At 36.6% G+C, this 13,199-nt stretch overlaps 1 protein-coding gene across 3 annotated transcripts in view; it reads left to right on the top strand.

Moving 5' to 3' along the window:
* UTRN (utrophin) overlaps window positions 1-13,199 on the top strand; it is a 372,502-nt gene that overhangs the window by 325,049 nt on the left and 34,254 nt on the right. For all 3 annotated transcript variants that reach the window (XM_065057532.1, XM_065057531.1, XM_021294904.2), the window contains 3 exons: window positions 3,107-3,192; window positions 8,623-8,780; window positions 11,191-11,357. In XM_065057532.1, coding sequence (XP_064913604.1) covers window positions 3,107-3,192; window positions 8,623-8,780; window positions 11,191-11,357 — 411 coding nt within the window. The remainder of the gene's footprint in view (window positions 1-3,106; window positions 3,193-8,622; window positions 8,781-11,190; window positions 11,358-13,199) is intronic.

Here is a 13,199-nt window from a genome sequence, read left to right as displayed (position 1 = left end):
TAGTAGGCAAGTCTGCTGTGTTCTGGTATTTTCTGACATATCAGGAATGATTTATCCTTCAAGCTGAGTAGAGGAGAGAAACATTAAATTTACTGTATGACTTTTACTACTTCAAGGACTCAAAGGTTGTTCTAGGCAGCAACATCTGCCCTGTAAACATTTTCCAAAGTTAAAGTTCCTTGTTTTGGTTAGTCCAGAGTTTTTTGTGTTTTGGTTGGGGTTTTTGTGGTTTTTGTTTGTTTGTTTTGGGTTTTTGTTGTTGTTGGGTTTGTTTTGTTTTTAAATACAAAATACACGTACTAATTATGGGTGGTGCCTCATTATTTTGATCAAAATTACTTAGTGCCCATAAAGAAACTTTTACATGTGCTGTTTTTAAGGTCTTGCAATGATTATCTGACTTCTTGTATTTAATTTTTCAAAATTTCTTGATATTTCTCATGTTAGGATATTTTTGATAATGCATATTTGCAAATTTAATTTCTTTAGTACATTTGTCTAGTAAGGGTATCTATGGTGTGGCACATATGCTAACCTTTTCCATATGCTCAAATCTGTCATTCATGATCATTCTCTCTAGCCCTAGTTTGCCCTGAAGAATTACAACTTTGTTATTTATTGTTGCCCTTATACACCTGGCATATTCTAACACCAGATTGAGTTAATATCCCAGGCCTTACCAGCATATTAAATTCAGCAAAATCTGAACTTCTGAAGAATGAGAAGGATGAGAGATCTGCTCAGTCAGCCTTAACTTTATGCCCTGGTTTTGACAGTAGCCGATGGAAATTTTCTGCATGCCCTCTGGTTGCATTCCCTGCGTCGACAGTATCCGCCCTGACTCACAGAAGGCCCTGTGGGAGCAGCTTGGCAGGCTGTGAGAGTAGCAAAAAGTGCTGTAGGAAGGACATGGTCCTCTGTAGGGCGGGAAAATGAGCTCCTCTGATTCTTCTGTGGTTGATCCAGGAAAAGCACCTACAGGAACATCCAGAGATCTCCCAGGCTGCCTACTATTGCTGGATTATGTAGATCACTGATACCTGCCATCCTTGGTAGTCGTTAATTGTAGTGTCAGCATTGGCTAGGCTTGAGAGCTCTTTGACAGAAATCAGAACTGAAGGGGGTTCATCTTCTTACTTTTCCAATTTTCCTTGCCTAGTGCCTGATGTTTTTATGCTGTTGTCCCCCATCTTTGGAGGACATAGGGTTCCTCTGGACTTGATATTGCTTATCTTGTTTTCTGTTGATTTACCTTATTGTGTATTCCTCTTTGCAATCTCTTGTACTTAATCTTGTCCTCTGTCTGGCAACTTATTGTTATCTGGCTACATCCTGTGTGCAGCTGCACCCATTACTGTTTACCCCTTTGATGTTCACATACTTAGGTAAAATGCTTATATATTATATCTGGCTATGGCATCACGATGTTACAGAACACTTGCATGCCATTGTACACTTAGCCAATCTGCTGAAATTTTGAGAAGTCTGAAGCCTCCGCATATGTGTCCTGACCTTTTAGCTGCAAAATTTTTCTGAGTTTCTGCTTTTAATAAATAAATGCAGTAGTCAGTCCTGAGTTAAATCAAACCCAAATGAATGTTCAGCTTTGTTTTTCCGTTGAATACAAAGTTAAAACATAGATGACTGTACATGGGAAAGAATGGGGAAAGAACTTTATCAAGGTTGCAAAATGAGCCATTTACACATTAAAGTATACCAGAATGATATCATGTCTGTTATTGAAAGAGGTAACTTGAAGCTAAGCTTGAATGTATGAAATGAAATAGGTGGCACTTTTATAACATTCTGGAAAATTGGGTCCTGATTTTCAAACTAGGCAGTAATTGTAGTAGGTGTTTTTGATTAATTTGGCAATAATTTCTCTCTACCGCTGTTCCAGCTTGTGGAATAGAGAAGATAATACTGTCTAGTTTCACTAGATTAGGTGATGGTTGTGAAGACTAATGCATTAATATTTGTAAGGCACCTAGCTAAGTTACTGAGAACCCAGGAGTAACTTAATAATTTTGTACTCAGCACAACCATTGTGAAGTAAATCAGACAGCAGACCATATGTTGAATGGATAGGACAGAAAGAGATATCTAATAAGCACTCCAGAAGTAATTAAAGGATATATCACTTCTGTGTGACAAAAGGAACCAAAGTAATGTTTGAGGTGATATTAATTTTAGTATTATCTTACTTGCTAGTGAAGAGCCAGCTAACCTCAAATGAAGGGGGTTGTGTATAGTATATATGGTTTCACTACTGTTTCATTATTTTTTTTTTTTGCCATGTCTCATCTATAGATAAATTGCATTGACTTTTTGGTCTTTGAAAGAGGAAATCATCAGATCTTTTAAGAATATGTTTCTGCACTGAAATTTTGAACTTCAGAACTTCAAAATTGTGCTTTTCACACACTTTGGTTTATTGTTTTGGTATCTTTTTTTTTTTTTTTTTTTTTTAAATGATGTTTGTCTTGAATGTTGAAAATAATTTGCTTTGGTACCCCCTTATCTGTTCTAAAGGTGTTTAAGGTTTGATATGGGGTTTTTTTTGGTTTTGGCGTTTTTTTCACATTGGACAAGGTGAGCCTGAAGTCATGTTGCTTAAAAAGAATGGCAGCTCCACATCACTTAAATTATTACATGTGGTTGACTGTGTCCTGGTACACATGTATATCAGAATGTTTTAACGTAAAAGGAAAAAATGCCATTAAAAAAGAATTAATTACTGTGATATGAAAATTTGACTTTATTTTGCAGTCCTTGTGTTTCACACTGAGTAAGAGGCTTTCCTACTGTGTGCTTGTGTATTTTTTTCTGTATATATCACATTATTAAAAAATGTTGAGAGCTTTACAGAGCTAAATATCTGCCCTTTTGGAGTAATATGAACTGTTTTAACATGTAAACCACTTAGAAGGTGAGCTGAGTTTTTATGAAGGAAGCATTCTTAATGTGATTTGTAGTGTTAATTTGTTTTGAGATTTGAAGTGTATTTGAAGTAGAACTCACCGATGCATTTGCATTTTTTAACAGTCTTGAACTGAACTGAAATAAAATTATATTGTATTAAATTTTCTTATCTTTCTGATTTCAGTGGCCGAACTGGAAAAATTCGAGTGCAGTCCCTGAAAATTGGCTTGATGTCTCTTTCTAAGGGCCTTCTGGAAGAGAAGTACAGATGTAAGGAAGACTGTATTCTATAAAATACTATATATAATTAAGTAATTTACAATAGCAACACACATTGTAGCATTTTTTTAGTGAAATGTTTCTCATGCAAGAGAGTTTTCTTTTGACTAAGTAAAAATTGAATTATTGTTTTCATCATCATCAGTGACAATGCAGAAAGTAGGCTTTATATCCTGACTGGAAAGTATTTATGTCAATTATGCTTCATCACAATGCACAATATTGCACTTCCCAAAAGCAAAGGGGAATGTAGTGATGTGGAAAACAGAGAAGTATTCTATTTCACTGATTCTGTTCTCTTTTGTGTGTTCGTATGTTTTATTTAGGAAAAAATCAAGCAAGTCAGTGTTGATTGGAACAGATTGATGTGTTTGATGAAGCAACAAAATACATCAAAATCCAGCAATTGTATTTTGTGGTCTAAGAGAAAGATAATCTGAACTCTGAAAATAGTTTTCCAGTCTATGTGCTTCCTGCCATAATTGTGCAATAAAAGTTTAAATTATGTTGATTTAAGCAATCCCACAAGCTTAAGAAATACTCAGGAGTATAAAAATATTTCACAAAAATAATTGCAGGAGCAGAAGAGACTTGAGTAACTTTGTGGCAACCTTCCCCCCCCGCACCCCCGACATATACAGGACAAGAGATTAAGCACAATATGAGCTTTATAGTTGATCGACATTTATATATTATGTATCTCATCTTAAAATTGCTATTCTTTGCAATGATACATTTTGTAGACATGTAAAATGTATAGAGACTGCATTTGCCATGTACTATTTGAGCTCTGTAACAATTTCTGCTTTCTTTTGTAGGTAGTCTTGTAATCTTGGTTATTAACACTGAACAAAAGTACAAGTATCTTATGCATTGGGGCACATTTTGGTGTCTGAATATGAGCCTGAACTAGGACTTTTTTGGTTTTCTTTTGTTGTGGTGGTTTTGGGTGTTTTGTTGCTGTTGTTGTTTGTTTGTGGGTGGTTTATTTGTTTGGTTGTTGTTGTTGTTGTTTTGGTTTCTTGTTTGTTTGGGTTTTTGGTTATTTTTTTTTGCTTGGTTGTTTTTTTTGTTGTTGTTGTTGTTCATTTTTCCATATGTCATTTGATGTTTCTGTGAATTAGTCCATAACTAAAAGAACTTGGCGCACATACCTTTGTTCAGTAATGACTATTCAGGAGGAAATCTGCCACCTGGTGTGAAATAAAAAAAACTTTCATAAAGTATAGGAGCTAGTTAGGCTGTCTATAGCAGAATGATAACCCTACCAAAAGATGGTTTTAAAAAAATCCAACACCTGGGAATAAACTAACATTAAATTGCTATCAGTAATGCATTAGTATAGTTACAGTTACTAAATACAGGCACTGAAGCAGAATGACAAAATGACTGGGTCGGATTAATTTTTATGTTGTTGTTTTGTGTCTAGTAGTAAAGTAAAATTGGCAGCTGATGGTGGTTGCAGATCTGTGCAATCTGTGTTAATAGGATTGGCTTTTTCCTGAAAATTGCTGTGAAAAGTCTTAAAAAATTAGTACAGGAAAAGTCTCAAGACACCTCTATACCAAGTGATCATAACTTCAACCTGAAATATATCTGCAATTGAAATAATTGATCAGCTTCTCAGCTGTTTTCTGTTATACCTCAGCCTTCCCAGAGACCCTTTCAGGGATTACCTTGAAGAAACATAATTTCTGGCTTCTGAGACATTTGGTTCAAGGAATAATATGGTAAACTGACTGGGGATGATAATTTCAATTTACCAGTACAATTTGCCTTCATCTTTCTCTTTTACCTTTTTGCTGAAATCAAGCTTTTGTGCTTTTTTCTTTCTTTAATGTGAAGCCTTTTCTCTTCTTCTTTTTCTTTTGCCTTTTTTTCTTTTCTTAACTGTATGTTCATTTTCAGTGTAGGAAGGATCTTTTCACTTGACACATTTTTAAAATACATTTTGCCAGAGAAATTTCTGTGATTATTATTTTTTGTTATTTAAGCAAGCATCTTTTTAAGATACTAGACTTCAAGGTTAATGTGAGAATGAATCTTTAATTAAAAGAAGTCCCAGTTACTGTAGAAGAAACATTGAAACCTCAATTAAGAATGTCTATTCTTGAAAATGTTTAAAGACATGCTTAACTTCAAGTACGTACCTGGATCCTCCTGTGAATAAAAATGGACCTGCAAATGTAATTGAGTTGCTGTGAGCTGGTTACACCTGTGCTTGTAGGGCAAATATTCCAGGGCCTGTTTATTTGGTGAGGCCAATGATCTGGTCTGGCTGTATCCCTGTTATGTTCTCCTTTCTCCCCAAAATAGGGGGGCCACAGGTGAGCTGCCTATTGGAAATGATCCCTGACCCTACGTAACTCTTGCATTATTCCTGGCTATTCTGAAAGTGAGAGTCAGTCAACTTTGTTCAAAAACATGATGGATACATTTTTGGCACCTTAATGATACAGATGATAGTATTCCAGTGCTTGAGCTTAAACCCTGATGCACAGCTGAATTTTTGGGTATAGAAGTAGCCTGAAAAAAATAGAAAAGGAAAAGAAAAAGGATGCACATGACAAGATAATAGTAGCTTAGTTCCAAAACACGTAGCACAACACTACTCCTTTTTTACCAGTGGTTGTTCATACATTACAGGACTTCTGAATACTGTGGAAAAATGGAACATTTCTAACCACTCAATTTTAGTGTCCCAAATGTTCATGAAAGGTAAATTTCAATCATATCAGCAAGTGTTTGCAACAGTAAAAATTTTAATTTGCATGTGTGATTATTCACAGCAGGTTTTATGCCTGGTCATGTAATCAGGAGACAAAAGATGTCTCAGAAGTATGGATTTCCTGAGGGACAACAGGAATTTTATCTTCCCTCCCTTTTCTTGAGTTTTAGAGCTTGAGAAAAGTCATAGCACTGTGTAGTAAGTGGGAGCACATTTGTGTGTATTTTGCTCTTACCACGGCTCATTTCTAACACAGAAAGCCTAGACTTGCAGCAGAAGCAGAAAACAGGCATGGAGTTCAATTTAGTGTGTAGATTTGTAGGTTTTGAGTCATATCATTTAATGCATAAAAACTCTGGGATTTGAGGTGAAAATGAAGGGCTACTTCAAAAATCTAACTGTGAAGCAGCTCAATTTTCAAGTGATGTACAACTGGGAATATGATTTTTTAATGTTATGTTAATGTTAATTTTCAAATCATTTGGAACTAGCACTGCGATACTTTAAAAAAATGGAAGAAAAAATAATGTACATGGTGTTTGCAACAATGTAAATGAAAAGATTATGACACATTTTCCATTTTGCATATTTTTAATTCTATTTCAGTGTAACTATGGAGTCTTTATCACTAGATTCCTTGGAGGTGCTTGGATGGTTCCTGTTTGATAGTGCTAGGTTTTCAATTTGATGTCTTGGCAATTTCAGCAAAAGACATAAAATGTGTGTCGTGGACATCATACTTCTACCTTCCCACTATTGGGTAGGAATTTAACTAACTTTTCAACATTTTCAAGTGTGCCTGCCTGCACCAGACAGGTTGTCCAGCTAAGTTACAGTTTGAGTCCCGCTGTCTCTCATCCTCAAAATACTGGTGTGAGGCCAAATTGAATTTAAAATAACTGTGGTGGTGTGTAGTTTTGGTTGGTTGGTTTTTGTTTTGTTTTGATTTGGTTTTGTTTTTTTCTTTTGCTTCTTTTTTCTTCTAGTTTCTGTTTTTTTTCCTGTGGCTCAGATCTGATAATATTTTGCTTCTCCAGTCATTCTGCTTGTCCTTTTGGTGGAGTCCCCTACACAGTTTAGTCTTTATATGAATGTATCTTCTGTATAAATTCATATCGTGTACACACACATTAACAAACTCCATTTTAAGAGTTTGTGGCTTCTGGCATTGCTAGTAGGTGACATGCAATGTCCTTTTTCCCACTGGCAAGTGTGGTGTCTGGGTGCGCCCTGTCAGACCTAAAACGAAATTTCCTCCCATACATCTGCCACTGCTGTTCTCACTATGCCTCCTTTACCATGTTGTGGGTTGTAGGCCAGATAGCAAGAACATTTTGGCTTTCCATGCCTTTAGTTGAGGAGCTTCTCCTGTATGTCACATTGAAGGTCCAGGCAAAAGAGGATACTATCCATGAATTCCTTTGCACTTCAACACTCATTGGTTATGGTACAGCTGCCAGTATTAAGGTTTATTAACATCTGGGTTTTTTAAGTGGAATGATTTTGGAGGGGTTTGAGCTGTTGAAAGGCAATTGCTGATTTCCTACTTGTATCAGCCCTGGCTGATCACTGCCACTATTATTTCTCCTGCCACATTGTTTTTCCTTTACTAGCTCCCCAATCAACTTTGAAGGTTTAGGGCTTGGGAAATTACTTCATCTTCTTCCCAGCTACAACAGTTAATGAATTTTTCTTCTAGTGCCTGTTTCTACTGTAGACTCATGCAAATAGAAAGAATAAAACAGGCTTTTTTTTTTTCTCTCTCTTTAATCCCATAGGGTTTTTTAAACTGACTCTTAGAAACTGGAAAACTATCCCAAGAAATGTGTTAAGAAAACACTTAAGAAATATTTTCTGTACTGCAGACAGGTCTATTAAATCAATGCTTTACTGTGACTCTTAAGTAGGTACAAGCAATATCTTTCTTCCCAGTAAATGTCTATATCTGGAACAATTTTCTTGATTCTTTCAGCCTGATTTTTTTCTGTTGTCACAGTCATCCCAGAGTGTCTGCTTATACTGCGGGGCACGACACATACCTTAGAAAAGGAGAATCAGTAAAGGGAGAGTATGTGGAAGCAGACATGGTTATCCTGGAAGCAAATGTGATTAACATTAAGCACGAGTCATCTTGCTGGCTGCTGCTCTTGCTTTAAGCTATTTCACATGGCTGGATGTCACTTGTGGTAGTTTCTAGTCTCAGAGCAAACGTGCTTCTGTGCCCAGACAACCAAAGGATGGCATAGATTTTAGCATAAGATTTGGATTTCTGAAAAATTATTTCTTTTTTCCCTAGTGATAACACAGAAAACTTAGTAAATGTTAGGGGGGAAATGTGTTAATGATGGGTTAAAACAAAAAACTGTTTGATTTTGTGATGTCTTTTGTTTTGTCATACCACTGCTTCTAGGTAAAACAGGAGCTGCGATGTACAGTTTTTTTAAGAGATGACATAAGAAACTCTATAGTTTCATTCATTTGGCCTTACTTTTCACATTTGTATGGTTACGGATCAAGAAAACATACTGAAAGTAATCAAGATGAGATGAGGGTGAACTATTGTAAATGGGATAGTGGCCATCTGTAACCACATCTGGATTGCAGAAATTATAAAGCTTGAGCTACGGGGTTACTGAATCACAGGGGGTGTACATGGAAGTGAAATGGGCTGGTGCCTCTTGTTGGTGTTTCAGATCTCTTCAAGGAAGTGGCAGGCCCCACAGAAATGTGCGACCAGAGGCAGCTGGGCCTGCTGCTGCACGATGCCATCCAGATCCCGCGGCAGCTTGGGGAAGTGGCAGCCTTCGGGGGCAGCAACATTGAACCCAGCGTGCGCAGCTGCTTCCAACAGGTAGGATAACAAGGACTTTCATGTGAAAAAAAGCCAAAACTTCTCTTTGAAGTCTTAATATTCACTTTTACATGGTGTAAAAATGAGAGGAATTTAAAAACATCCATTGAGTTTTTGAACAGAGTGAATATGGTCCTGCAACTAAATGTGGGAAGTTATTGTGAAAATGCAGCTGTAAAGATGGTTTATGGTTTAGGAGAGGATGAAGCAAATTACATTTTAGCAAAAAGAATAGATAAATCTTTGTGGGTTTTACCATATTGGCTGCTCTAAAAGCTGTTAAAAATTTTGTAGCAGCCAATTATCCTTCTTTGCATCATTCTGTGATACTGTGAGAACGACATGCTTTTCCCTGCTAGAACAAGTTGAGATCTCAACCAAACAAGAGAATGATGTTGATGGTAGTTTTTGACCTTGTGTTTCAGGAAATTATTTAGCTTTATTTTACTGACAAAAGAGTTTGCTTTTGCACGAAACTTCAAGCATAGTCATTTATACATCATGCAGCAGATCAGAACATGGAATAGAGCTGTCTTACAGCATGCTGTTCAGCTCCACACTACGTGCAGGAGGGGGTTAATGAAGCTGCAAGGAGCGTCGGTCTGTTTAAAGAAGATGAGAATTAAAAAGAGGATGTCATAGAACACAACTTAACTCAGACTTTATCAGGGATGCCTGAGGCTCTGACTGCTTGCTAGTGATAACTATACTTCTTGAGCATATTATTTCTGTCAAAGTGGCCATGTTGAGCATTGTCAGAAATTATATATGAACTAAAAATTCATTATGGCATATAAAAAACTACTGACTTTAATATTTCTGATTTTTTTTGAATTAAATATTGTAGTGGACTTATGAGCATTTTTCTTTTGCCATTCTTTCATAGATATTTCTACATTTTCATCTAGTGCTTTGAGAAATTCAGTTGTGCTGGCTTTTTTTCAGAACTATTGGGTTCATTTCTGGACTCTGAGATGGCTGGAACTGGAAGAATGTTTGTTCAGATCACGAATAGTTTGGTAGATACTTATGGAAACTGGTTTGACCAATTATCCATGTAAAACTTCCCCTGAGGTTTTAACATTGCTGCTTCAGACTATAAGGGATGGTGCTTGACCCATCTATCACTGGTCTCGAGTGGTTCAAGTCATACTAAAATAAACTATTCATTTGTTAGTGGCAGACTTTTTCAGTCACAGAGGAATGATCTTTGTATCCCCCAAGGATCTGCCCTGTCTCCCATGCTGTTCAATTATGGATGAGGGGTACTAGTGACACAGGGTTTAAATACTCCATGTGACATTATGATTATACTGATGATGAGGTGGCATCCCTTGTCTCACATGAATAGCTCAAGTTCAGTCCCTTATCGCTGAGAGAGCGTAGAGAAAGTGTGCAGCTGCATGACAGAGCTATTTCAGATTAATGAAAACAAGTATTTTAAGTATTTTGCTGATCAGGAAAGCACTTTTTTTTCTTTTTTCTTTTTTTTTTTTTTCTTTTTTTTTTTTCTTCCATGCTGTTCCCTCTTACTGGTAAAAATCAACTTGGACAGTTAATAGGTTAAGAAGCCTAGTGTTGCATTTTGTCATGTGTTACCATTTAAGAATAACTTTCATTATAAGTTGTGTTCTGTTATTTCCAGGGAGCTCAGAAAGATGACCACTGTTCTTATTCCCATTAAAGTTGATGAATATGGTACTTTTACAGCTAGGCTTCTCTGTTGATTGCAACTTGAGGATGTGGCAGCATGTTTGCTTCTTAGAACAATCATACTAATACTTTAGCTCTGCTGTATTCTTGCAGTCATTGCCTATAAGTGGCAGATGTCTTTCTCTCTCATTATTTTTTTATTTAGCTGTTTATTTATTTGTGTGTCTGTTTAATGTGCTAACTTGAAAGGATACCATAGGCTCAGAACACATTAAAAAAAAATTCCATGAGTCTCATGGCAATTAGTAGACACACATGTAAGCTCTACTGACTTTTAGCTGTCTTGCATCAATCTTAACTCAGAAGACAACATCTCAGTGTCATACAGACAAAATCTTTGGTGTGTCTGAACTCCAGAATGCTTCCTTTTCATGTTCCCTTAGTTCTTTCTCAAGTCCTTTCAGTTCAAATATGACTTTACTATGGACTCCATCATTGTTACCATCTGCCTCCTCTATCACAGGTGTTTAGTCCTCTGTGTTCTTACTGACTGTTTTCTTTATTTGTATTTTAATCAAGGTTTTTTCTTGTGTACTGTAGCCAGTTTTACTTTAACCTGGCATGGAAAGGATTGACACAGGTTTTTTCTTTCAATTGAATTCTGAGGAAAATCTGCTTGTATGTGTGTGGTGGTTCTTTTTGCTTGGTTGGTTTTGGTTTTTAATTTGAATATATATATATTTTTTTCTTTCCACAGAACCACAATAAGCCAGAAATAACTGTAAAGCAATTTATAGATTGGATGCGATTAGAGCCACAGTCTATGGTATGGCTACCAGTTCTACACCGCGTGGCAGCTGCAGAAACAGCAAAACATCAGGCCAAGTGCAACATCTGTAAAGAGTGTCCAATCGTTGGCTTTAGGTAAGAGAAGGGGAGTTGGATGCTAGGTTTCTCTGACATTATCCACAGTTTTAAGGCTTCTAACAAGTAGAATTCTTTTTAGTTTTTTTCTACCATTTTCCTGGTTTAAGATGGGATCTGCCACCCATGATGAGGCTACAGCATGGCCTGAGCCAGGGCACTTTTCCTCTGCTCTCTGCTGTGGTCGTGAAGTCAAGTGCTTTATTTAAGAACAATCTAAGGCAATCTTATAAGTGATTCTAAGACCTTTCTTCGGGCAGAAGAGTAATTTTTGTTCCCCATGCCTTCTATTTCTCCTTCTTTCTGTTGTTTTAAAGGATAATAATAGGAATCCTGAGATCTGATTTGTCTTACCTAGCTTTAGGCATCCTGGCTTTAGTCAGTCTTATAAGATTGAGCTAGCAACCCTGTTATTTTCATATAGGTATATACTTCCAAAAGTAATTAATCTGCTCAAATTTTTTTGCCTGCCCTAAGAGAAGACAAAATTCCACAAATGTTCCCGTTTTTCTGAATTGATACTTAAGGGAACATAGAGCGACAAAGCTCCTGCTGAGATATCTTTTAGATGCCTAAGTTGGGGCTGATAAATCTTATCTGTACTGAAATATTTTGTGTTGAAAAGGAGGGCATGAAGGTAGAAAAGAAGACAAAAGGAGGGCATAGAGGTGGAAAGGAAGACAAAAGAAGGGTTCATTCTAAATAATTTCTACAGTGAAGTTAGATCTGCAACAAGAAAAGCATCTAACATCTTAGCAGAAGGTGGATGTAGCCATTTAATACCTAGGCTCTGAGTAAAGTTTATAAACTGTTGCATCAGCATCCTTAAAAGTGAACCTTTACATTTATAGACACATATTGTCTTGCAAAACAAAACATAAAAAACTCAGCAGGGGGAAAGGGTAGATTAGTACTGAAAACTGCTCTCAGGAAGCAATTTCATTTAAACTTTAGCTGTTCAGTAGCTATTCGATTTGGTTCAGTTAGCTCATTTTAGTTTCATACAAATGATATCACCACATCCAGTCAGAACAACCATACTATAAAGAACAGTGGGCAGAATCTGGAATTGAACTGTTGCTTTAGTCAGCTCTAGTCAAAAAAAAAAAAAAAAAAAAAAAAAAAGAAAAATTGTGCTCCTGGTAACAACATTTAATACAAGGGATACTGTATAAGTTTGTTACATTGTTTATACATATGCATGCTCTTTAAAAGCATGTAATTTTTAACCAATTTTATATTTTTATAGTTAATTAAGACTCAAGAGGTTTATTTTCTGAAATATGTTTAGAATTTCTGAGCATCAAAATGATGTAAAAACTTTTAATCTAACTGGTAAATGTAAAAACATGTAAAAGTAAACCTGTCTGTGGTTGTGTTTTTTTTGTTTGTTTGTTTTTCCTGAGATACCATCTGAATGCTAAAGAGAGAAGAAGAAAAACAAAAATTTTAAGTCAGTCTCAACTTTAAAATTCTAAACTCTTTGCGCTCCATGTACGAAGCTGATGCCTGTTATATTTTCTGCTTCAAATCAAATTATGCAACAAATGATTGACATTGTCTCTCTGTATGGCAGGAATTTCTTTTTGATACTTCCTGAGGTGCCCTGTATAGCATGGGCAGGTTGTGTGCAGTGGTCTGAGAGGGGGCTGCAGGTTTCCTGTGTCCCGCGCAGCTGTTATGGTGGCAGCTGTGTCCCAGGGTCGGCAGCTGTGACAAGTGGTGGCTGTGCCACCGCCTGGCCCCACACACTCAAGGTGCTCTCTGGACTTATCCAAACCAACTCACCATGTCCTTGTGCTACTGCTGCTGAGAAGAGGTGACACCGTTTCAGAGAGTAAT

The sequence above is a fragment of the Columba livia genome, chromosome 3 (assembly GCF_036013475.1).
Source record: "Columba livia isolate bColLiv1 breed racing homer chromosome 3, bColLiv1.pat.W.v2, whole genome shotgun sequence".
NCBI classification, from domain to species: Eukaryota; Metazoa; Chordata; class Aves; order Columbiformes; family Columbidae; genus Columba; species Columba livia.
This window is presented reverse-complemented; position numbering and strand designations above follow the sequence as displayed.